General features: G+C 36.3%; 2 protein-coding genes across 6 annotated transcripts in view; one reads left to right on the forward strand and one right to left on the reverse strand.

The window, feature by feature from the left end:
• Positions 1 to 13417, reverse strand: part of Col4a5 (collagen, type IV, alpha 5) — a 240931-nt gene extending 227514 nt beyond the window's left edge. For 2 of the 5 annotated variants that reach the window (XM_005404676.2, XM_013504525.1), the window contains exon 1: positions 12974 to 13290. In XM_005404676.2, coding sequence (XP_005404733.1) covers positions 12974 to 13054 — 81 coding nt within the window. In that variant the 5' untranslated portion in view covers positions 13055 to 13290. The other 3 variants (XM_013504524.1, XM_005404675.1, XM_005404674.2) reach the window with 3 other exon arrangements.
• Positions 13418 to 13448: 31 nt separating this feature from the next.
• The window catches only part of Col4a6 (collagen, type IV, alpha 6), a 354614-nt gene continuing 344128 nt past the window's right edge, over positions 13449 to 23934 (forward strand). Inside the window, exons 1-3 of the mRNA XM_005404677.2 lie at positions 13449 to 13614; positions 14713 to 14957; positions 15156 to 15207. Of these exons, the coding sequence (XP_005404734.1) occupies positions 14947 to 14957; positions 15156 to 15207 (63 nt within the window). The 5' untranslated portion in view covers positions 13449 to 13614; positions 14713 to 14946. The remainder of the gene's footprint in view (positions 13615 to 14712; positions 14958 to 15155; positions 15208 to 23934) is intronic.

Here is a 23934-nt window from a genome sequence, read left to right on the forward strand (position 1 = left end):
CTTGTATTATAAGCCGGCTACCCCACACCCAGAGCAGGTGTAGTATTCACACAATCTCTATGCCCTCCTCTTGCACAGGATGAGGATGTTTACAAAGGATGGACCCTGGCTTCCTGCTGAGTCGTCAGTTAATTAAACTTCTAAACTTCTCAAGTTGACACAATGTATCAACCATTACAGATATAGATATATATGAATATATATATAAATATACATGAACATATATGAATATATATTCATATATATGAATATATATATTAATATTATTGATCCATAAAGGAGAATTACATCACATCATTGGCAGGAAAATGGATGACATTGGAAAACATTATATTAGAAAAAATAAGGCAGCCTGAGAAAGTTAAATATCAGATATTTTCTCTTAACTGAGAAACCTAAAATATAAATAAATAAATATAATAAAAGAGAGATGATAGGAAATTAGAAGGCAAACTCTTAGAAATGGGGAAGTGGATGGGAAAGGGGGTAAGAAAGGGAAAGGAAGTAAAGAGATCGAAAATGACCAAGATATATTATATACATGTACCAACTTTCCAAAATGAACATTACTATTTTGTAGTAAAACATGAACTAAAAATTAATTTCCTTAAAAAATTTTTGATATTTAACAAACATATCAATTGCACAGAAATATTTTATCCTTTTGGGACAGGAATTATTTCTTCCTTGACTTGAGTAGGATTCTACCACTTTTGAACTTTTCTAGGCAACCACATGTTTTGGCAGAAGTGACTGGTCTTTGTCAGTGACTGGTCTAACTTTACTTACATGGCCTTATTCCAGTACCACATATACTGGGGGGTAAACACACATACAGCACAGTTCTAAGCAATACATAGGTGGAGGTATGAAACTTTTAAGAATGTTTTCATTGCTGCTAAAAGGCATAAACAAAAACAGTTCATATACTTTTTCTGCTAAATGTTGTTTCTGTATGTGACTCCTAGAATTACAGCAGCCATGTTGTGAGCTTTAAAGGCAATATGCTTTTAATCAGCTTAATAGGCATAGTATAAAGAGCAAAAGAATTAAAAATCCAAAATCCTTAATGGTGTCATTATTTGGCTGTATACCCTACAAGTTTATGTTATGTGAGCTAATTTTTTTTCTTTATTTTTTTGATTTGTTTTGTTTTTGGCACTGGGAATTGAACTCACAACCTCACACTTGCCAGGCAGGTGTTTTGCCCTTGAGCTATATCTCCGGCCTTTTTTCTTTATTGTTTAAGACAATTTTATGTTTTCTACCATATTCAACAGGAAGTAGTCTATCTGATAGAAGAACGAATTAGTGTGCGTCTTTCTATATACAAAAACATTTTACTGTATCAATTAGATTGCAAGTTTATGACAGAAAAAGACCTCCCTTCCTTTAGAAAAATTGTGGAGGATCATAAATACAGAATATAGTGAAGTACTTAGTAATGTCCTCAAGACCATCCCCCCAAACTTCCCGATCTCCTTCAGGCCTCATTGTCATGGATATTATGATAAATTCTTAGTGGTGTGGTGGTACAGGCCTATAATGGCAGCACTCTGTGAGAGACAAGAGGTTCACAAGTTTGAGCCCAGGTTAGCAATTTAGAATACCCTGTCTAAAAAGAAAACAATAACCAAAAAAAGAGAAAAGCAAATTCTAGGAGCAAACCAGTCACTTCTCTTACATATAGAAAGATTATTACTTCATTGAATTATAACACGATAATACGCTTAAATGGATTTCTTAGAGTCTTATTTTATTACTCATTGTCAAAAACATCATTTTATTAACCAGAGTAGCACATTTTCATGAATCATGCTTTAGTCCCTTTATAAATTAAAAAGTAAATCTAGTATTTATATTTCATTCAGTGAAAAATTAAATTTAGCTGCATACCTATAATCTCAGCACTTTGGCAGGCTGAGGCTGGAGATCACAAGTTTGAGCCCAGCTTCGACAATGAAACAACTTAGTAAGATCAGTGGCTCAGTGGGAAGGTCCTGGGTTTAATCGCAGTACAAAAAAAAAAAAAATTAAATTTAGCAAAACTCTGTTTTATTTATATAATTTGCTTTTGGTTGTCTTTAATTAGCAAATAACAAGGGATTTAGGGTTCTCATTTCAACAGGGTAGCAAATTCCATCACAGACTATACTTCTGGTTCAAGGCCAGCAGAAGTTGCAAAAGGAATAATGGACAGTTGGATGTGGACAGATTCTGAAGGTAAATACAGTCAAGCATTGATGCATAAAATGAGAATCTGGTATGTTAAAATGAACAGAGCCTATGTGTCTGATATCACATAAAGACACTTCACAAAATAACCTCAGGAATTACAGCCATTAAAAAAAATCTTTATAATACACATTTAGCCAAATGATTGGGTAGTTCATTTATAATGTTAATCAGCAAGAATATATTTTCAAAAACCATTTTTGTTCTATGGTTCCTATTTTCAGAAGGGAAGAGATGATGGAATAATTACATTTTTAAAAGAAAATCATTAGAGAATAGGGTGAAATCAGACAACCACCTGGCAATCAATTGAGCATCAATTCCATAGTCACAGCGGTAGAGAGGAAAAAATTATTAATATTGTCTCATAGGCTCTCTTATACACTACTGATATGAGTATAATTAGTAAACCATTCTGGAAAGTAATTTGGCAAGGGCAGATCCCTATCATTCACAAATGTAAAGGTCCTTTACTCAACTGCCACCTGGAAAACTCATAACGACAGACAGTTTGTGATTGTGCAGAGTAACACATTTGAATTGCACATGCTACAGGGCTAAAAAGCAGACCAAATTCATTTAGTTATTCAGGAAATGCAGGGAAAACAAAACGGATTGGGAATTTCTTGTTCCATATGTACGTACAAGTTTGATTTCCTAAAAAGAGGAGAAGGCTGGGGTGTTATCAATCCAAAGAGGGAGTTTCAAGAGTATCACTAAAGTGAGATGAATGCGAGGGACAGTACTAAGCAAAGGCACACCTATTTAAGTGTAAACTTGATAAGCACAACTACAGTGCAGGAGATGGAAAAGGCAATGGAGATGAAAGACAGAAGGAACTTACATTCAAAAACTCTCCTGGGAGACAGGAACTCTCAGTGAATAGGAAGCATGACATGACCCTGACCCTTACCTAGCTCTGTAGGTAGGAAGAGGTAAATGGAAGAGGCATTCAATGTGCACAGGCTCCGTATTCTATCCAGGGCAAAAAGTAAGGGGATGAATAGTTTACAAAATTAAAAGTTGGGCCCCTGTAGATAAATGGCCTAAGAAGTTATATGAATGACTTACTCAAAGATAGCCCAAATCATGTGACCAATTAGAAAGGTCATGGAAAGGTCAGTGGGAATTATTCAGCTTTTCATCATAACTTTAGTTTTCTCTAACTCCAATTAATCATGTTCAAAACAAGTTGACACCAAGATATTTAATAGTCAAGAGTCCAGAAATTAACACAAGAACAGAATACTAAAAGATGTTAAAAAAAAGAAACAAATTACCATTACAGGAAAGCCCAACAGAATCATAGCAGACTTCTCAACACAAACCCTCCAGGATAACTTGAAGTATTTCAAGCCCTAAAAGAAAACAACTTCAACCCCAGAATGATGTCAACAATCAAAAATCAATAGCCTTCCTATTGAGTAACAAACTCAGTGAGAAATTAGGGAAACACCCTCCACAATGGCATCCAGAAAATGAAATACCTAGGAATCAATCTAATGAAGAAAGTAAAAGACCTCTACACTGAAAATACAGTACTCTAAAAAGGACATTGAAGAGGTTATCAGAAAAAGCTTAGGTAGGAAGAATCAATAACGTGAAAATGGCCATTCTTCCAAAATTATTATAGTGATTTAACGTCATGCTGATCAAAATTCCAATAGCATATCTCGTAGATTTAGGGAAAATAATTCTAAAATTTATTTGGAACCAGAAGAGACCTAGAATAGCAAAGGCAATCCTCAGTAACAAAGGCAAGGCAGGAAGTACCACAGTCCCTGACTTGAAATTATATTACAAACAAAACTACCCTGATAAAAACAGCATGGTACTGGCAAAAAAAAAAAAAACAAATCTGATGATCAGTGGAACAGATTAGAAGGTGCAAACACAATGCCAGACGTATTTATTTTTGATAAAAGAGCCAAATATATTCACTGGAAGAAAATATCCTCTCTACTAAATGGTGCCAGAAAACCTGGGTTTCCACATGCTGCAGAATAAAATTAGACCCATATCTTTCACCATGCACTAAACTAAAATCAAAATGGATCAAAGATCTAAATATTAAAACAGAAACATTAAATCTTCTGGAAGACAGAATAGGTAGAGCTTTTGAAGACTTTGGTGTAGGCAAAGACTTTATGAACAAAACCCAAATCACATAGGAACCATCACAAAGAATCAACAACTGGGATCTCACCTTATTAAAAAGCTTTTATACAGCAAGAGAACCACGAAAAAAGTGAAGAGACAACCCACAGTGTGGTAAAAAAACTTCGCTAGTTGTTCCTCAGACAAAGGACTGATATAGACGTTAATATAGACTAATATAGAAAATCTAGAGAATATACATAAAGAACTCAAAAAAATCAGATCCCCCCAAATTGAAAGACCCAATCCAAAAATTGCCATCCGAAATAAATAGGCAATTCTCAGATGAAGTAGAAAGAGCAAAAAAAATATGAAAAAATGCTCACCATCACTAGTCATTCAAGAGATGCAAATTAAGACAACATTGAGATTCCATCTCATTCCAGAAAGAGTGGCTATTATCTAGAAATCAGCAAATAATAAATGCTGGCAGTTTGCAGCAGGGGTGAAGGAACTCTTCTCTATTACTAGTGGGAGTGTACTGGTGCAACCACTGTGGAAATCAGTGTGAAGATTCTTCAAAAAACCAGGACTACAGGTTCCATTAGGCTTAGCTATTCCCCTTCTGAGTATCTTCCTGAAAGAATTAAAAGCATCAAAGCCAAGCAATATGGGAAAACCCACATTTATAGTGGCACAATTTGTAATAGCTAAATCTTGGAAACAGCCCAAATGCCCAACAACTGATGAGTGGACAAAGAAAATATGTCTTTTTTTTTTCTTTACAATGGAGTACTACTGTGCCATAAAGAAGGATAGGCTTGAGGCATTTCTAGCTCAGTAGATTCACCTTGGGACCATACTCTGAAGTAACATAAATCAGACATACATGTGTAAATACTTCATTGTTTCTCTGGTATGAGAAACCAAAAGTGTAAATAAGGGACAAAATGTATAATGGACATTGCAAAATAGGAAGAAAATGTTCAAATGGGAATGGAACCAGGAAGACGGGAGGAGGAAAGGAAGAAAGGAAAAGAATAAACTGAGAAAAAAAGGAAAAGTGGAAACAAAGCTTTTGTAAATAAGGAGGGGAAGAAGGGTTGAGGGAGGGTAGTGGAATGGGAAAAAAGGATCAAGCTATATCATGTACAGGTACAAATTCCCTATGATGAATATGATCAGCATGTGTACCTAAAATGTACCAATAAATTTAATTAAATTTAAAAGAAAAGAAAAAAGTAAAACTTGAACACTATTGGTGGGAATACAATTCTGTATAGCTATTATGGAATGAAGTAAGAATATTCCTCAAAGAATAATACATAGAACTATCATATAATCTAGCAGTCTCATTCCTAATCTAGCAGTGTATATATTCAGAACCCCCGAACGTGGGAAACAAAGCTTGAGTCTGGCGCCTTAGACCACTTGGCCATCCTGACACTCCTGAGTATATATTCAGAAGAAATGAAATCATCTTGTTGAAGAGACACCTATCTCTTCCCATTTTCACTGTATCACTATGCTCAATAGAAGGAAATGGGAACAACCAAATGTTCAATGGATGAGCAGATAATAGAAAATGTGGTACAGAGCTGGGGATACAGTGCAGTGGTAGGGTGTATAAGGCCTGGGTTCAATTTCCACCATGGAAGGAAGGAGGGAGAGAAGGCAGAAAGGGAGGGAGGGAAGAGAGAGGGTATCCTGTGATTAACAAAAAGTAGATGGAACTGGAGATCATTATACAAAGTAAAATAAGCCAAGCACAGAAAGACTGGTACTGCATGATCTCACTCACATGTGACATCTAAGAAAGATGATTTCATAGAAGTTGAGAGTTCAATGATGGTTACCAGAGGCTGGGAGAGTAGAAAGGAGAGTGGCATGAGGAAAGACTAATAAATAGGTTCTAAATTACAGTGAAATAGGAGACAGAAGTTTAGTATGAAATTGTTCTCTAGGGTGACCATAGATAATGATACTTTACTATACATTTCAGAACACTAAAAAAGATTTTAAATGTTTTTATCATAAAGAAATAATAAATGGCAGTTTGAGAAGATTTAAACCAATTTAAACATTACTCTAAGCATACATGTATCAAAACTTCACATGACACCCTATAAATAAGTACAATTTTATGTATCAGTTAAAATTATTTTAAACTTAAATAAAAAGGTAGTACTTGTACTTTGAAAAAGTGAAAGTAATATTATCTCCCTATCAAATTTTAAAGTAACCACTAAAAGTCTGCCATAAATCATGCGATGAGATAAGCTTTCTAAATATTATGGCTTAGTGCATATGTCAAAGTTTGTTTCTTTGTTTGTTTGTTTTGGTATGGAGGAATCAAGCTCAGTACCTTTGCTTCACCTGGCAGGTGCTCTGCCACAGAGCTACATCCCTGGCCCAAAGATTTTTAAAATCCTGATAGCTTCCTCCCTGGCCCAAAGATTTTTAAAATACTGATAAAAATTTAATTAAATACTGATCCCTGGCCCAAAAATTTGTAAAATACTGATTCAAGGAAGTGGTAGTGATTTTAAAAATTAAAAATATAAAATAGCAAAGTTCAAGGAAGCCCTTGTCAGAAAAAAATCACTATATAAATTGGTTAAATGAACAAATGCTATACATATACTTATTGCTTTGAATTAGTCTATAATAAAGAGAACAGATAAAGTCCCATTAAATAAAATGTTTCTAAAATGAATATACATAAATACTAAGCTAGGAGAAATATATGTAGATACTAAACAAGAGGGCTAACTACTACAAATGTTGAAATACAGGTACAGCTGATACAATAGGAAGGGAAAGTTTCACGGGATTTTTAAATCTATTCTTTCTAGTATACACACTCCCTGAAAGTAGGGAGCCATTCTTATTCACTTTTATTCATGTGTCTAGCATAAAATAATTTTGTAGATAGTATACATCCATAAGGGCAGAAACAGAAAAATTATAAACACAATTCTGAATACTTGGGATTTGCTGAACAAATATCTGCTGAATGAATGTAAACATTATTTTGGTACTGAGCAAAGACTTGGATCCATAGTATCCTAATTAAGATGAAAAACCACGACATGTATGCAGTACTCAAAGCATTGTAGGAAATCTCACCTAGGCTGGATAATGCAATGAAAAAGATTGGATGAGTGCAAAGATCAACCTTCAAAACTGACCTTCAAAATCAGATAGAGAATTAATGTAGCAGGAAACAGCAAGTCAAGGAGCTAATGTATAGCTCAGTGGTGGAAAATGTGTGAGATCCACAGTTTAATCCCCAGTGGATGCACACAAGTGTGTGTGCGCATGCGCGCACGCACACACACACACACACACACACACACACACACAAGCACAAGCACACAAAAGAAATGGCCAGGGCTGGGTATGTAGCTGAGTGGTGGAGCACTTGTGTGGCATGTGACAGGCCCAGGTTTGACTACCACTACCACAAGATAAAAGGCAATCGCAAGTTGATAAATAGTTTGTAACAACAAAAGTGAAATATTACTCTTATGAAACGTTTTACATAAAGTGTCACTTTATCCTCAAGATGATCTGTGAGATTGGTGTTATTTCCCCTTTTCCGATGAAGATATTAAGGCTCATAGGTTACCACTTGTTAAAAATTGGATTCTGGATCTGACTCTAGAAGCCAAGCTCTTAAAGACTCTGAAAAAAAAAATATATATATATGTATACAAAATAGTTAAAATACTTATACTATTAATTTATCTTATTTTATTGAAAAGAAAGTTTTGTGTTAATGTTGCTTGGACAATTAGATGTTCATATCTTGAATTCTGAGTAACTAATTTGAAGATAACAATAAACAATGTATTAACCATTGTTACCCTCCTATTATGTTGTTTTGAAATTTGGGGTTTTTTTTCTCTTTAAATTAAAAAAAAATCTCAGAAAAAAACATGAAACATGTCTGGGGAGATATATCAGAAAATAGCAAGATCCCACTACATGAAAAATATATATTTATTTAGTGGTCTTGGACTACCGTCAGAAGTATTGTTATAAATTTGTGGTTTTCAAGTAAGAGAGACAGATAGACATTCCATAAAATTGATGAAGGGGAGATAGATATATATCCTAGTTCTGTGTGCCGAGAACTAAAAGCCTTGACACCACAATGGCAGTCAGCATGCCTAGCACTCAGATCTCGGTTTCTAAACACCTTTCTTCAGTGAAACGAATTAGACCTCTTTGGAGAAATGGCTCATTCCAGGATTGGAACAAGAACTGTAGAAATGAGTTTAGAATATTTTGTGCCACCAGAAGATGCTCAAACAATAATGGGAAAACAATAAGACATGGCGGCAACTGTCTGTAATCCCAGCTCTTGGGAAAGAGGAGGATCACAAGTATGAGGCCAGCTTGGGCTACAGAGCAAGTTCTAGGCCAACCTAGACTAGATACGGAGACCCTATCTAAAAATGTTGGAAAAAAAAATGAGGGAAACACATTGAAAGTACATTGAAGCCAATTGAAGTGATGATTACTAGCCAAATCTGGAGTAATTTCAGCCAAAAAAAAACACTAAAAAGAGCTAATTAATTATAGTGCATACAATAAAACAAATATTCATTAACTCTCTACTGCTATAAGCAAGTGAATAGATAAATATAAATAGATAAATGATTAAAAATTAATACTGGAAAAGGAAAAGTTATAGAGTAAAATTTAATTAAGTAGTTGACATAGAATATGTATAAAAATTAACAGCACCATTTGGCAAATGTTACTATAATAATTATTCAACATAGAATCAATAGATACTAAAATTAGTGAGCAAAAGTGTGATGATAAATAGATTATTTGCACTGTCTCACAATACTGCCCTGTATAGTCTTGAAAGACGTGCTCATTCTGTAAATACACAGGTCAGAAATAAAGACTTTATAGCAGATAAATCCTGCAGACATTATCATAACCACGATATCCAAGTTAAGTCAAGGTAGAGTCTTGTGTCTTGCACGTACAGAAATCAACAGCCAAACAAAAACAGAAGAAAAAACATCCACACGCTTATACAGTACCAGGACAGATACATATTGATACATAAATGGATGAAGAAGGTTAAAGATACACAGCTATTTGAGTGAACAGAACCAGGTATGAAAGAGTAGATAAACTGGTAAAAATTCAAAAATAAATTGAGCATTTCAAGCAAAAATGTGCCATCATACCCACATACCCTGTTTTTTCACAACAGACATGTTCCTGAAAAGTTCAACATAAGGGAAATTACTGTAGAAACGGAGTAATTAAAAGAGTCATAAGGCAAATCTTTCTCAAAATACCTACCTTTTCTAGTGCACCCGGTATTGAACACAGGGCCTTTGCACTGAGCTATATCCTATCACCAATTTGTATTTTTTATTTGGAGAAAGTTTCTCCCTAAGTCACTAAGTTGTCCAAGCTGGTCTCAAACTTTCGTCCTCCTGTCTCAGCTTCTCAGAGTGCTGTGCTTACAGGGAGTGCCACTATGCCCTGCATATTTAACTTTTCATATATTGTGATTGCATGAAATCATACAATATGGAGCAGCAACCGGTTTTAGATTCTTTTAAAGTTATTTCACTCTAAACAGACACAAATACAGAGATCAAATTCTGATCTTTTTAAGTCCAAAGCTCTTTCCATTACAGTATGCTGCTTCTACTAAAGTTGGCAAGAGATATAACCCTCATTATTTCTATTGCATCCTCCGTGTTTTGAAAAAAAATAGTAGCAGTGATCCACACAGTGAACCTTAAATAAATCTCTATGGATTACATAAAAAGGAGGTACTACAGGACAGTTGATAAAGGCAAGGGACCTGGAATTGAACTGTCAGAATTCACATTTTCCAGCTCTACAATTTATTGTTAATGTCTCATGAAACCTCTACGATTTTTAGTTTTCTCATTTGTAAAGTGGGAATAAAAATATGTACCTCATACGTCTGTTTTGAAGACTAGGAAGAGCAACTAATTAGCATGTATGAGGCCCTGGGTTCAACTCCCAGTACCACACACACACACACACACACACACACATACACACACACAAATAATTATACCAACATACATTACAATAACTAGCAGCACAATATCAGGCACATAATAAACAAAATGGAAACTATAATGATAATGAAGACAATGATGACAAATTCTTCCTTTGGAGCAATATACTTCATAGAAGAACAATTATTTCATGGCCACAAACTACACTCCTATCCTTGATGAATTCTTGCCACTGGTCACAATACACACAGTTCATTTATATTAGTGTAAACTGTCCACCCTACCGGGCATAAAACAACTAATATTTCTGTAGAAGTAGTATAATTTTACATATTATCCATATATCTAAGTACATATTCTTATGTGAATAAGTCTGTACAAGTGTAATTATCTTTACATGAAAATACTCCATGTCAGTCGCTAGAACTGACTTTTTTCAGCCAATAGTTGCTAAAATGTTGTGCTGACCTTTCAGTTTAAAGGGTTACTTTATTCTACCTAATGAACACTTTACATAAAAAAAATCCCACATAGTTGTGATTTCCAAATTTTGGATGAGTTCCAGATAAAGAAATCACATAACCATGGAAAAGGAAACCAATTTAAGCAGCAATGCACCTCTTAATACAAAATCCTCCATGCTAGACTACTTCAGTCAACTATTAGTCCCACTATCATCCAATTTACTCTGGATAAGGTCAGCAGTATCCCTGGAACCGTATGCAGAAGAGATACCATTCATATTTTTGAGATAATTAAAACATTCATCTTAACTACTGATGTGTGAAGCAAGAAAAATAAATTCCTAGTTTTAATGGAGACAGTATATTTTGATACAAAAAATGGGATTAAAATGTCCTTTAAAATTATATAAGAAGAAAAAGGAAAAAATGTAATTTACTTCATAACCATTCAAGTGTCACTTTAAGAATCCAAGAAAACAAGCTGGCTCCTAAATTTTGTCAATCATTTAACATAAATTGACTTTACATGAATTGGCATGTGCTGTTGTTACACACACCTGTATAGTCCATATTTGTTGTACATTTATTAACAGCAAGATCAAAAGAAAAAATATTTAATGAAAAATTCACAAAACCATTCCCTCTCCGCCAAATGCCAGAGGAGTAGGTACCAAGATATTCTCAAATTGAACTATTTTCAACAGTACAATTGTAATTTAATCCAACAGTCTGTAACACTATTGACTGGCTAAACCTTAACCCATTAAAGATGTTGGGCATAAAAAAGTTCTTGTAAATCACTTATCTACTTGGATAAAGGAAAACTATTCAATGCATAATTTCAAACATCAGATATGCACAGGTTTTCAGCATATTTGAAATGATCACCTTGTGGCACACAGTAATATGAAAGTTTGCATACCCTGAGTACACACTTGATGAAGGACAGAAAGAGAGCATTGTGATCTGAGGTGTGCTAAGCACTACAGGGAAACTACACTAAAAGTGGACCCAGTTAAGTTATAACACAGCAGCTGCACCTAACAAACTGAGTCACCCAACCATGTGAAGGCCTAAGCCATAATCTCTTATTAAAGTACTTCTTAAACCATCCGTTATGATCACTCAAGTATAACGTTTAAATAATTTGTCATACTTATTATTTAGAGCTCCAGTGAAATTAAGGATGATAGGCTTCAGGCCAGTGAATATCTGCTGTGACAAAGCCACTCATTCCCTTATATCTGCCTTTCATCATCATCAGGACAGGGGATGAGAATATCCAGATCCCCTTTAAAAGATATATTGACACTTCATTCTACATTCTCAAAACCAAGTTGAACTTTTTGCTCTGTCATTTCACACGTACATTCTCCTCAGTGGTCCTTTTAACTTAGACTGCTCATTCTCCTTTGAAAACACGCAATTCTTTTCTTTTAATTAGGTGAAGGGCTTACTTGTTAAACAGGTGATGGGCATACTCTAGATTTACTCAGGTGCCTTTGTGAATTAAAAAAAGAAAACAAAAGCCCATAATTTAAAAAAGAGGGGGAAAAAAAAGCAAAAGTCTGAAGCCATCCGTCTTTACCTCATTCTTCCTCGTATGTTACCTTAGTATTTGTGTAACAAGGCTGTCAAAAGGGGAAAGAAAGCAGGTCAGTAGCTATACTGACCTAACGTGGGGGATAGATTCCTATTGCTTAAGGAAAAAGTAAAGGAGAAGAACTTCATCTGGGAGCTTAACACTTTGATAGAAGCAGGATTTTAGAAGAGCCAAAATATTAAGCTATAGGCAAAGTTGAAAGAGTGCGTGGGCTGCGCACAAGTAAGTGAGAAGGTTAGGCAGGGAAACACCCGAGGGCGGAGGGAAAAGTTTTAAATACTCACCAGAGCCTAGTGAGAAATTAAGCTAGCCCCAGAAGAGCTAGCTTTAGGGAAGAGAGCAGCCCTATTTTTAAACACGTAAAATTCTCCCTTGAGCTTCAGAAGGCTTGCCTTACCAGAGTAGTAAATAATGTTTATTCCTAAATAAGTGAAAGCAAATTTGAGTTCCCTAGCGAAGGCCAAGGAGAAAGAGAGGTAAAAGGACAAGAAGTGATTTCAGCGCGAGAGTGCGGTGATGGGGGCTGGGGGAGGACTTACCGCAGCCTCTGCGGGCTGCCCCCAAAGACTCAGGGTCAGTAAGAACAAGCCGGCGGCCAGGCTGACTCCACGCAGTTTCATTCTTCCCTGGCTCCTGCAGCTCCTTCAGCACCCGCACGAAATCCCTGGCTGACTCTGACCGATTGACATAATCTTGAGGATTTATTGAGAGAAAGCTTGAGCCACAGTGGGTCAGCGGGTGTTCCAATTGTGCCAGTCGGCTTGGGTGAAGAGAAAGAAGCTTTTTAAGAGTGGAGAAGAAAAAATAAAAGTAAAAAAAAGTAGTTGTGCTCCCCTCCCCCCTCCCCTCCCCAAAGCCAGTCTCTCCGGAGCACCTTTCCCTTCTGTTCAGACTTGCAAACTTTTTCCTCACTCAAGTCCTACAGATCTACTTTCCTCCCTCTCATCCCCCCCACCGCACTGACCCCTCCCCGCCTGCACGGGGGAATTTGAGTATCACTCCGCCACAGTTTTAGACTGCACCAGCAACCTGCGAGGGAGTGACGCTCAGTTATTTGGAGGAGGGAAACTTCTAGACCACTGGGCTGAGTATTATGAGTCCAACCAGGAAGCGTTTCTTTTCGTTAATTTACACCTTACGTTGACCCTACTTTCCCCCGCCCAGTCCCGCCGTCTTTCGTGTGAGTATCAAGCTAATTACAAATAGACCTGAGTAGGGACTATTTTTTTAAGCGGATGAATCTCAGAGAGAGACACTGCTTTTTATTGTTAATAATTAGAAACAAATTTTGGTGGCTGCTGTCTGGGTTAAGGGTCTTGTCTGTCTACAAAGTGCTCACTGGGCAAAGTTTCTATACACAGGCATAAGATGTGAAAATATTGGAAATAATATAAACGAAGATGAAAATGAAAATATATATGGGTGAATACGTCATGTGTGTGTGATACATGTGTAAGATTTGGAGGCATTCTCTAGATTAGTAATTATTATATGATTGGATGCTATGTGTGTAATACAGTCACTTTTTTTAGTCAGTTACATTTAATGCCATAATATTTACCTCCTATATTGAGCTAACATTAAGGGTATTGACTGTCTTAGTTGTGTTTCAAAAGAATTTACAGCAGAGAATTTAATAACTTCAGTGCAGTTTTTCTTGCAATGAACACAACACTTAATTGGAAATATGTATATGCAGTAGCTAGAAATTGAATCTAACATTATTTGACAATTCTGATAGTTTTTTTTTTTAAAGTATCAAATGGCCCAAGAACTATTTATGTACACCCTGGAGGGTCTTTCAGGAATTTACTGAAGAATTGTTTGAAATACTTCTCTTATCTCAGTCCCTAGGGTTAACCACTTTACAGACTTTCATAATTTAGATCTATTTTATGCGGGCCCATTCATCCTTAGGTTCTATTGACTGTAAAGTAGATCTACAAATCCAGAAACCCCCTGCCCTTCCCAAGTGCTTAGTGTGCAGCCAGTTATGGTATGCATTTCAACCTATGTGCAGGGGCACTTTGTGGCCTGTCTATGTAGGAGTAGTGTGCCTAACTCTGTGTAATTTAAGTGGTTTAAGGGAGTGTATATTGTCCAGTTGCTTAAGTCTTCATGTACAGGTCTCTAGAGACCTATGCCTGAAGTTGTGGAGACATTTGGGAATGTTGTATGTAGAGGTGGCAGAAAGTGAGAAAGACAACCAGCTGCCCAAGGGGGAGATGATTGACAGCCGACGGCCCCGCCCCTTCCCCCTCCATTCCTTTCTCTCCAGGCGCCTGGAACTATCTCCTGAGTGCTGCAAGTTGTAGAGGGCACCGCTGAGCATTTCCCTTTGGGGCAGTTCTTATCTAGAAGCTGACTTCAGTTGCTTCAAAACTGAGCTGCTTCTGCCCCTTACCCTGTTCTGAGTAAGAAAGCAGCCGCACAACATCAGCAAACCCCGATGAGCGAGCGCCGCGGAGCTGCTTAGAGTCTCCCAGGACACAGCTCCGGAGAAGCAGCAAGCATGTACCCTGGGTGAGCTGTTGCTGCCCAAACCTCCAGCTCTCCTCCTCTTTCTTACTTCGGGCTACTTTGCAGGCCGGGACTATATTTATACTTCTGTCACTGCAAAGAAAGTGGGAGCAGGCATCAAAAGGGGTTGGGTAGGTACCGGCAGGCATGGGACCCTAAAGCCCAGAGAGCCCATATTACTCACCCTCCTTCTCCCTTCAGGTTGTGGCTGCTCCTGGTTTCCTTGTGCCTGACGGAGGAACTGGCAGAAGCGGTGAGTCTTCTCCTGACCCCTTTCCCTGCTGCTTTTTTGCCCCCCGCCCCGCGCCTCTTGTGTGTTTGTGAGGGGGTTTCAGAGAGTTACACCGCGAAATGCAGTTCACACCACTCTCCTTTCCAATGGGAGTTAATAGGATTCTTGGAGAGGAATAGCAAGCACAATATTAGTCTAATGCCTTTGGAACCCAGCCATCTTCTTGTCCAAAAACTTCTTAACAGGTTGGGAAAATAAAAATAGAAGCTATAAGTTATACACATTTCGGAGCCTCTTCTGGATAATTTAAAATGAATGATGTCTGATGCCTTCTTCTGCATCGATCTGCAAAACAGAAGAAAGTTAATTTTCTTTAGTCTATGAGAACATGAATTGGCATACAACCGTGACTGTGAGAGGACAGCACCAAAAAGTGGAACTTGAAAGTGCTGCAAATATTATGGGAATTAAACTTAGTATTTTGCTTGGAAGCCCTTTGACAGTACCAGGAACTGACTGATATCACTAGGTGACGTTCAGTTTCTACCTGATGTTTCCTTTTTCTGGTTTTCTGCACCATCAGAAAATTAAAGTGGTTAGGACACACAAAAAAGTTCTAGAAGTTAACATTGAATAGGCTGTTTAGATATCATCCATCAAATCATATAGAGACTGTAGGCACAGGAATTTCTTTAGGTACCTGGTTGAAAAAAGTTTAATGGATTCCAGAAAGTAGAGAAAACTTCAATGAAATTTCTAGGATAATTTCACAAAGGTAGAGTGACCCAAATAATCAGAGATGCTGCAGTTTTCCAATTGCACTGGGTAATATGCTGGCACAGATAATGTTAACTGTTGAGTTCAAATATGAAGTTGTTCAGCTATTGAGTACTATTTCATTATTATATTTAAAAACTCAATAATAGCCAAAGTCATTTACAATAATTTATATTCCAAATGTTCATCTTGTGGGTTTTGATAATTTTAACCAATTGGCTCTATTTTTTAAAATATTTAAAATATAATTTTCAGAACCATACTTAATTCAACTTAATAAAATTGCCCAATACATTTATGAAAAAATGGCTTCCTATATCTTGGTATATGATATCTTTAAGAAAATATCAGAATAAGGTGAAATGATTACTCTTATGAAGAAAGGATAATGCCAGAAAACTTGGAATTCTAAAATTTTGAGACATCTTAATTCAGAACATCATCTCATATGTATATTCTAGATTTTGAAAGCAGAAATAATGATGTAAGGCTCTGTGCACTTTTCCATGTGATTCTGCCAGTATACTATTTATGTACTACCTTGAGGCTCAATGCTACATTTATTGAAAGTGTTAGGTTTGATTCGTTAACAGTTTGTTCTTGAATCTTGCCACTTGTAAATATGTCTTGCTTGGGGAAAAAAAATGTCTTTCAGCAAAACGTTGATTTTTTGACTCTGCCTTATCTTATTCATTGTACTTTTGCAAAAAGCACCCCAGATCATTCTAGATAGCTGAGGACTTCCTAGATACTGCATCCCTTCATATGGTGGAGGATGATGTTCTCAAATTTTCCAGGTATTACAAAGAGTTTCTAAGATCAAGCACTGCTTTGGTGTGTGGGTTCTAGACTTTGTCTCACTGTTTTACATTGTCATCTGCCTTGTCAGTGTGAATGACCATGATAAGACTGAAAAAACCTTGAGATCCAGCGATAATAGTTTACTTTTCCCTTAAGTCTAGAACTACTTCCTTCATTATTGTTTAATTTCATACAATATCTTCTTGTTGTAAAGTTTTAAATTTTTTAGTATTTTGGAAAATGGCAGAGAAAGACAGGTGTGAGAGATGACGTTCTTGGGGGAAAGTTTTTTTTTTTCTTTTACACCCTTTGAACTAGACTCTCATCTGTATTAGTTGGCTCTCATCTTCTATGCTCAATTCCGTTTATCTTACAAAGTGTTTTTCATGCTTCAGACACTTTTAAGATATTTGAATTCTCTGTACTTTGACTAAAATTAATTAAAATAACTACAATAGATAGGAACTCTATAGCATTTCATTATGAGAAAGTATTTATAGATAGGCTTGTTTTAGATGCTTTAAAGTAATATTTTTAGAATTTACATAACAGTCCTATATAAAGGAACAGAAAAGCTAAATGTTAAATTCAGGATTTAATGATAAGTTTCCGCTAAATTTCTTTCAAAGGAGTGATGATGTTCATTCAAGTGAAATATCCGTACAACTTATTGGCATAATGTAAAGCATAGGGTTTCAGGATATCATGAATCATCTTTAGTTAAGTGCCCAACTGCCCAAGTAGTCATGGTCCTTATGTTTTCTTCCCACTTTGTCCCTATCTGAATGTGCTTTCATAAGAGGCTCTAATACAACCAAGCATACTTAAGGTAAAAATTCTAGTGGGAGACTTATTTGGGTGCCTAGGAGGGTAAAGGGAGAAAACATGTCTTTATTCTCTTTTGCAGAAAGCATGAGTAAAATGCCTTTAGCCATATGTAAGTAAAAATCTGACTGAAATACCATCTTCTTTCCTTAAAGTTGTAACTTGTCCAAGTTGGTCCTTTCCACTATGAATTTCCCAGTTATTATACCAGTCATCAAAGTTTGAATATCATGTTAAAGAGGTACAGAGATAGACAAAATCCATTCTCACTTTAAGGATCAAAAGGAATACTTTCTTGTTTGGGGCTGTGTCTCTATGAATTGTTAAAGTGGTCTTCTGTTTTGCCTGCTAATAAATATCTTATATCAAATAACTATAAATAATTAGAATATATAGCATATATATTTGTAGGTATATAAGCACAGGATATCTATGAGATGACCAAGGATACTGGTGCAGTCACATGAATACATCATCTAGTGAATCATCAAATGACTATTTATATAGGTAATACATGGATAAGAATATATTATTAACACACCAAATATAAATATTTTAAGATAAGAACAGAGAATAATTTAGTGCATTACTAAAGAAATATGGTACCATATCGAATTTATTAGGTCTTTTGATAATTGTACTTTAATATAACTGGTTTCCATTGCAGTAATCCCATGATTTTTTTTGTATGCATTTAAGAAATCTTTTTTGCAATCCTGGGGATCAAATGCAGGGCTTCACACAGGCCTAAGCATACACTCAACCACAGAGCTACCTGCTCAACCCAAGAATATTACTCAAAAAAGAAGTCAATAGGCTTCACTAGACTGCCAAAATAATCCCTGGCATAAAAAATAACACCAAATTTAGGCGGTTGGTTTTTACAGTAAACAAATTGTCACTTCCTATGGTTGATTGAGGCAAGAAAGGACTTGTATTGACTACAACTGCCAGTAATCTTCTAGGTTTTAGGCACAACTGTGGAGTCTCTGGAAAATGTGCCCATATACTCTATAAGCTCTGACAAGCCAGATCACAGGAGAAAAGTATGCTATTGCCCTAATTACCTTATCAAACTAATATAAAGATGATTGGCTTAAATTATCAGTGCATATTATTTATTGCCTATTTGAATTGTATAGAAAATTCCACAATTTTACCACTGTACTTGGAGTATTAACTTGCCCTTCACTGCATAGATGATAAGACATATACATATAAAAAGAACATATTAGGAAAGCATGAAGCTATATTAAATTCTCAAGTTGATTTTAGCTTACTGAATGTCCCAATGAGGCAGATTACAGCACTCTAGCTTGTTTTCAAGCTTAACTAAATGTAAATTGAAGACATGATAAGCATGCACAAGATGAAATGATGATGGAAATATTAACCACAAACAATTATCTACTTCTCTTTTACCTTCTTTAATCTGTTTCTCAACTCTGGTTTCCTTTTTTCTCCTACAAATAGTATTGAAATCTCCATTATAAAAACAATTTCAAAATCAAAACCAAACAAAACTCTGGCTGTGCATGGTAGCACGGCCTATAATCCCAGCACTCTTGAGGCTGAGGTTGGAGGATTGGGAGTTTGAGGACTACCTGGGCTATGTAGCAGATTTGAGGCTGACCTGGATTACTTAGTGAGATCCTGTCTCAAAAACCAAAACTAAAAAACAAACAAAAAATACCAAAATGTAGAAAAAATTAAAAATATCACTTCATTTACTTTAGTAACTCCCACCCCTTTGAAGACATTACTGCCACATTCTTGGTCATTGTGCTGTTTATTCTTCCCCAACAGCCATTTACCCTTAACCGGCTGCAGTCTAGATTGAGTCTACATTGTTATTGCCCTATTTCAAGCTACCAATGGCTGCTTAACTGTCTGGGTTTGTTTTAGTTACTTTTCTCGTTGCTGAGACAAAATAGCTAATGCCCAAAATTAAGGGAGGAAAGGTTTATTTAGCTTACAGTTTGTGGACGTTTCAGTCCATAATCATCTGGCTCAAAGGCAGGGTGGCACATGGCAGAGGAGCAACAGTTCATGGCAGTGGAAGACTGCCAAAGCAACAAGAGTAAAAGGGACAGGAGCAAGCCTATTTTCCTCCCTTATATTGTGTACAGGCTACCTGCCCTAAGGCAAGTATGACACTCACACATGCCCAATCCCAGCACTAGACAACGAACCAATCACAAACTCTAGATTCAGCCACCTCTACCTGCAAAAGGCCTGCCCCCATAATGGCATAAGGCTTGGGGGGGGGGGCATCCAGACACAAACCATAATGGGGTTCTTTGCAGGTTCCATTCTGCTTGACTTCTTTACTATGTTATTTGGCATTTTCCAATCATTCAGAATCTTCCTTTTCCCTTTGATTTTCAGGACACGACAGCTCATTGGTTCCCCTAATGTTTTCTGAAATTTTATTTATTCAAATTTTATTCAACAAATATTATTGAGCAACCATTGTGTTTCATATAATGTGCTAAGCCTTAGAGACAGTGAACAAGGTAAGCATGATATTTCTTGCTAGAAAACTTACAATCTTCTTCATGGTCCTAAAATAGTGACTTTTGTCAGCATTTCACCCTTTGCCACCTTCTTTTCTCAATGATTTTAACTATGCCTCTTGTACATCGATTGATCACTATCCAATTTATATCTCTAGCTCTTTTGAGCTCCAAGCTGTGTTTCTAGTTACCTACTGCCCTTGTACCTGTCTCTCAGTGAGTAGATAGCCAGAGCTAGAGCTAGAGCTAGAGCTAGAGCTACAGATACAGATACAGATACAGATACAGATATCACTTTAAAGAGTACCTGGAGCTTACAAAAAACATCAAACCAAAGCATGTAATTATTTTTATTGCACCAAACACAGTATCTCTAACTATAGAACTATTTTCTAGTCCTTCTTACTGACACTCCAGCCTATTGTGATCATTCTTATCTTTGCTTTTGTTACCATACACCCAGTTTCAAATAAGAAACTACAGAATCAGCCATGAACTTTTATTATCTGCATTCTTCTCTGTAAATTACATTAATTTTACCAAATTCTGGTAAGTCTGGCTTTTACATTGATATTCTGTTAGTTTCATACCTTACTCTACATCAGTAGCTTGCAAACTAGTTTTCTAACTCTTGACTCCTTGTGAATCTCTACACCACCACTAGAGTTACTTTACTAATAACAAATTGAATCATGTTATCTCCTGATTTAAAACTTTTGTGGATCTCCTCTTACTTCCAAGATAAAATGCACACTCTTTAGTTTGGCAAATTTAAGATTTTTCATTATCTGGCCCTGATTACCTTTTCTTCTTTATGCCAGCCCTGCCATCAAACTAATACTATATATTGGCCTTCATTTAAACTGAACTTTTCACCATTCTCAAACCACTTAATATTCTTTATATCTCTTTGTTCTTGGATATGTTGTCCCCTCTGCCTATAATAACCTTCTCTACCACTGCTATCTTCTCTTTTACCTAGTGAAATCTTAACCCTAACACCCAGACCAATGTCATATTTTTTTCTCTTATTAGTACATGTTTGTACTACGTAATGCTTGCATTCACTTTAGGGGATTAGTATATGTACATAACACATTTCAATTGCCTTTTCCCCCCTCTCTCTACCCCTTTTTATTTTTCCATCATCAGATGGATTTATTTATAAGATCCTATGGTCTTTATTATCATATATACAGATTGAAAACCAGACCAATAGGCTAAAGAACATAAAACATGTAAGACAATTACACTGTCAAGGTATAGTTTTAGATACATTGTCCACACTGGATTATAATATCTTTTTTTCTTTCTCTTTTTTTCCTATTGTCTCATTTCATATAAGAGAAACCATACACTATTTAAGCTTATGTGTCAGAGTTACTTCACTTAACATTACTCTCTCAAAGTGCATCCATTTTCCTACAAAGATCTTATAAGAGAAACTATGTGATATTTAAGCTTGTGTGTCAAAGTTACTTCACTTAATAGTATTGCCTCAATGTACATCTGTTTTCCTACAAATGTCGTTTTCTTAAGAAAACAATCTTAGACATCTTCAGAATGAATAATTCTTCCCTATCCTGTGTTTCCAAATTTCTCTGAGCCTCTTTGGTAGCACTTCGCATGTAGTGTTGAACTTCCCATGTTTTATGACTTTACTGCCCTCTTTAATCTTGTACTCACAATGCCCAAAATACTACCAGGCAAACCATAGGTGATCAATAAATGAGTTTCAGGTGAGTACACCGGCCTGCAATGCAGGAGGCCCGGGTTTGATTCCCAGCCAATGCATGCTTTAGGTCGGGTGTGGTGGCACATGCCTGTAATCCTAGCACTTGAGAGGCTGAGGCAGGAGGATCATTGCGAGTTCGAGACCAGCCTGGGCTACAAAGTGAGCTCAAGACCAGCCTGAGCTGCATATCGAGATCCTGTCTCAAAAAGACAAAAAAAAAAAAAAAAAAAAAAGTGAGTACACCGATCTACTCCTACTCCTGATGGCCCGCAGTGAGTCTTTTGCTTGTCTACTTTAAAAATTACTGATAACTCCAATGACAGTTACTTTGATGGAAAAATAAGAACTCTGTTCAATGGTGTATTATTTCTCAGAAATGATGGTGGAACTGAGCTTTTGCTGAGTGTTGCTTCTGCCCACACTTCCAAGCTTTGTGTCTTATGCTACCTTCCTAGACTTAAAAGGCAATAATACTTTCTCCTGAACTATTATTGTGAATATTCTGTGAAATTAGACAAAGTAATGTATTCACATATATAATTTTCAGATGTGTATATAGTATATGCTACATGTCATCCCACCCCTTCAAGTATCCTCTAATGTCAAGGGAAAATTAAAAATCATTTCCCAAGTTTAATGACTGATGTACATATCAGAAGATGAGATGAAGAGACGTTAGATAAAACTGATTTATAGATTGTGTTGTATAGAGCAACAGTCATGCTTCCCACTTGTCTCCCATTTTTAAATTTAATTTAATTTTTTTTATCAGGAATAGAACACAAGACTTTGCACTTGGTAGGTAGGAGCTGTGCCACTAAGCTATGTCCCCAACCCTGTCTCCCATCGTTTTTCCAACTTCTAACACTATAGTAACACAGATTTTCTAGGGTTTCAAGTTTACAAAGCACTCTCATATATTATCTTATTAGTAACTCAAGACTACCCTGTGATCTATGCACTGAGGGCATGTATTTTCATCCCAAGAATATCAACTGATCTACCCAAGGTCACTGATCTAACAAAGGCCAGACTTAGTTAAAACCCACCATACTGTGCTGTCTCTGTAATTCAGGCTATTTATCATCTCTTATCTGGACACTCTACGACAGAAGTAACTGTTCTGGTTTCAGTCTTCTCTTGCCTCCCTATCTCCTTTCCAGATATCCATCCTTTTTGCAGGCCACAGTGTTTATTCTAAAACACAAATGGGATCGTTTCAGTACTTTGTACCAACCAACCCCACTTCTTGTTATGTCCTTATGTACCTCAACTTTATATTACAGTTATACTTGTGCTGTTGGCTCAATTTGCCACTCATATTTACTTTGAGTTTTCCTTCTGTTTTTCTTTTCTTCTGCTTTCTTCCTGTCTCTACAAATGGACATATTCCCATAAGATCCAAATTAGGAAACATTTTCCTAAAATCCCCCTTTCTTTGTGTCCTTCTGGCTTTCATATTTTTCCTTCCTTCGATTAATATTTATTGAGTATCTACTACTATATGTGCTAGATATTTTTGTGACCCAGTTGTGGGAAGGAACATGATAAGTATTAAGCCAGTGTGGCCAGAGAGCTAATAGTATAAAGTAGAGAAAAGGAGGTAGAACACTTGTGAGATGAGGCTGAAAGAATAAGAAAGGGTCAGACCTGTTCTGCACTTTTATTTGCTCCCTGAATCTTCGGAGCATTTGCCTAACGCCTATGCTATGGTATTTCTCTATGTGAGGTATAATTGGTGTTAGCATTGACTGCTCTTTACTGATTCTGTGTCCAGCACAATGATACTTTAAATGCACAAAAGTCTCGCTCCAATAGCATACATCTGTCCCTTTCAGATTTATAAAGTGTCTTCTCATTTTTTTTTAATTTTGTGTTTGTATTAGTGCATATTATAATGCAAAATAGCAATATTTGTTTTGGGTAATTGGTATATAATCCTGATCATCTTCAATCCCTTATCCCCTTATCCCTTTCCTCCTCACATTCCCTTCCCAATCTCCCAGAGTCTACCTTCTAATTTCCTATTATCTCTCTGTTATTTATTCATTTATTTATTTACATTTTAGATTTCTCATATAAAAGAAAGCGTAT

This window comes from Chinchilla lanigera, unplaced genomic scaffold (assembly GCF_000276665.1).
Source record: "Chinchilla lanigera isolate Chin_1 unplaced genomic scaffold, ChiLan1.0 scaffold00089, whole genome shotgun sequence".
Lineage (NCBI taxonomy): Eukaryota > Metazoa > Chordata > Mammalia > Rodentia > Chinchillidae > Chinchilla > Chinchilla lanigera.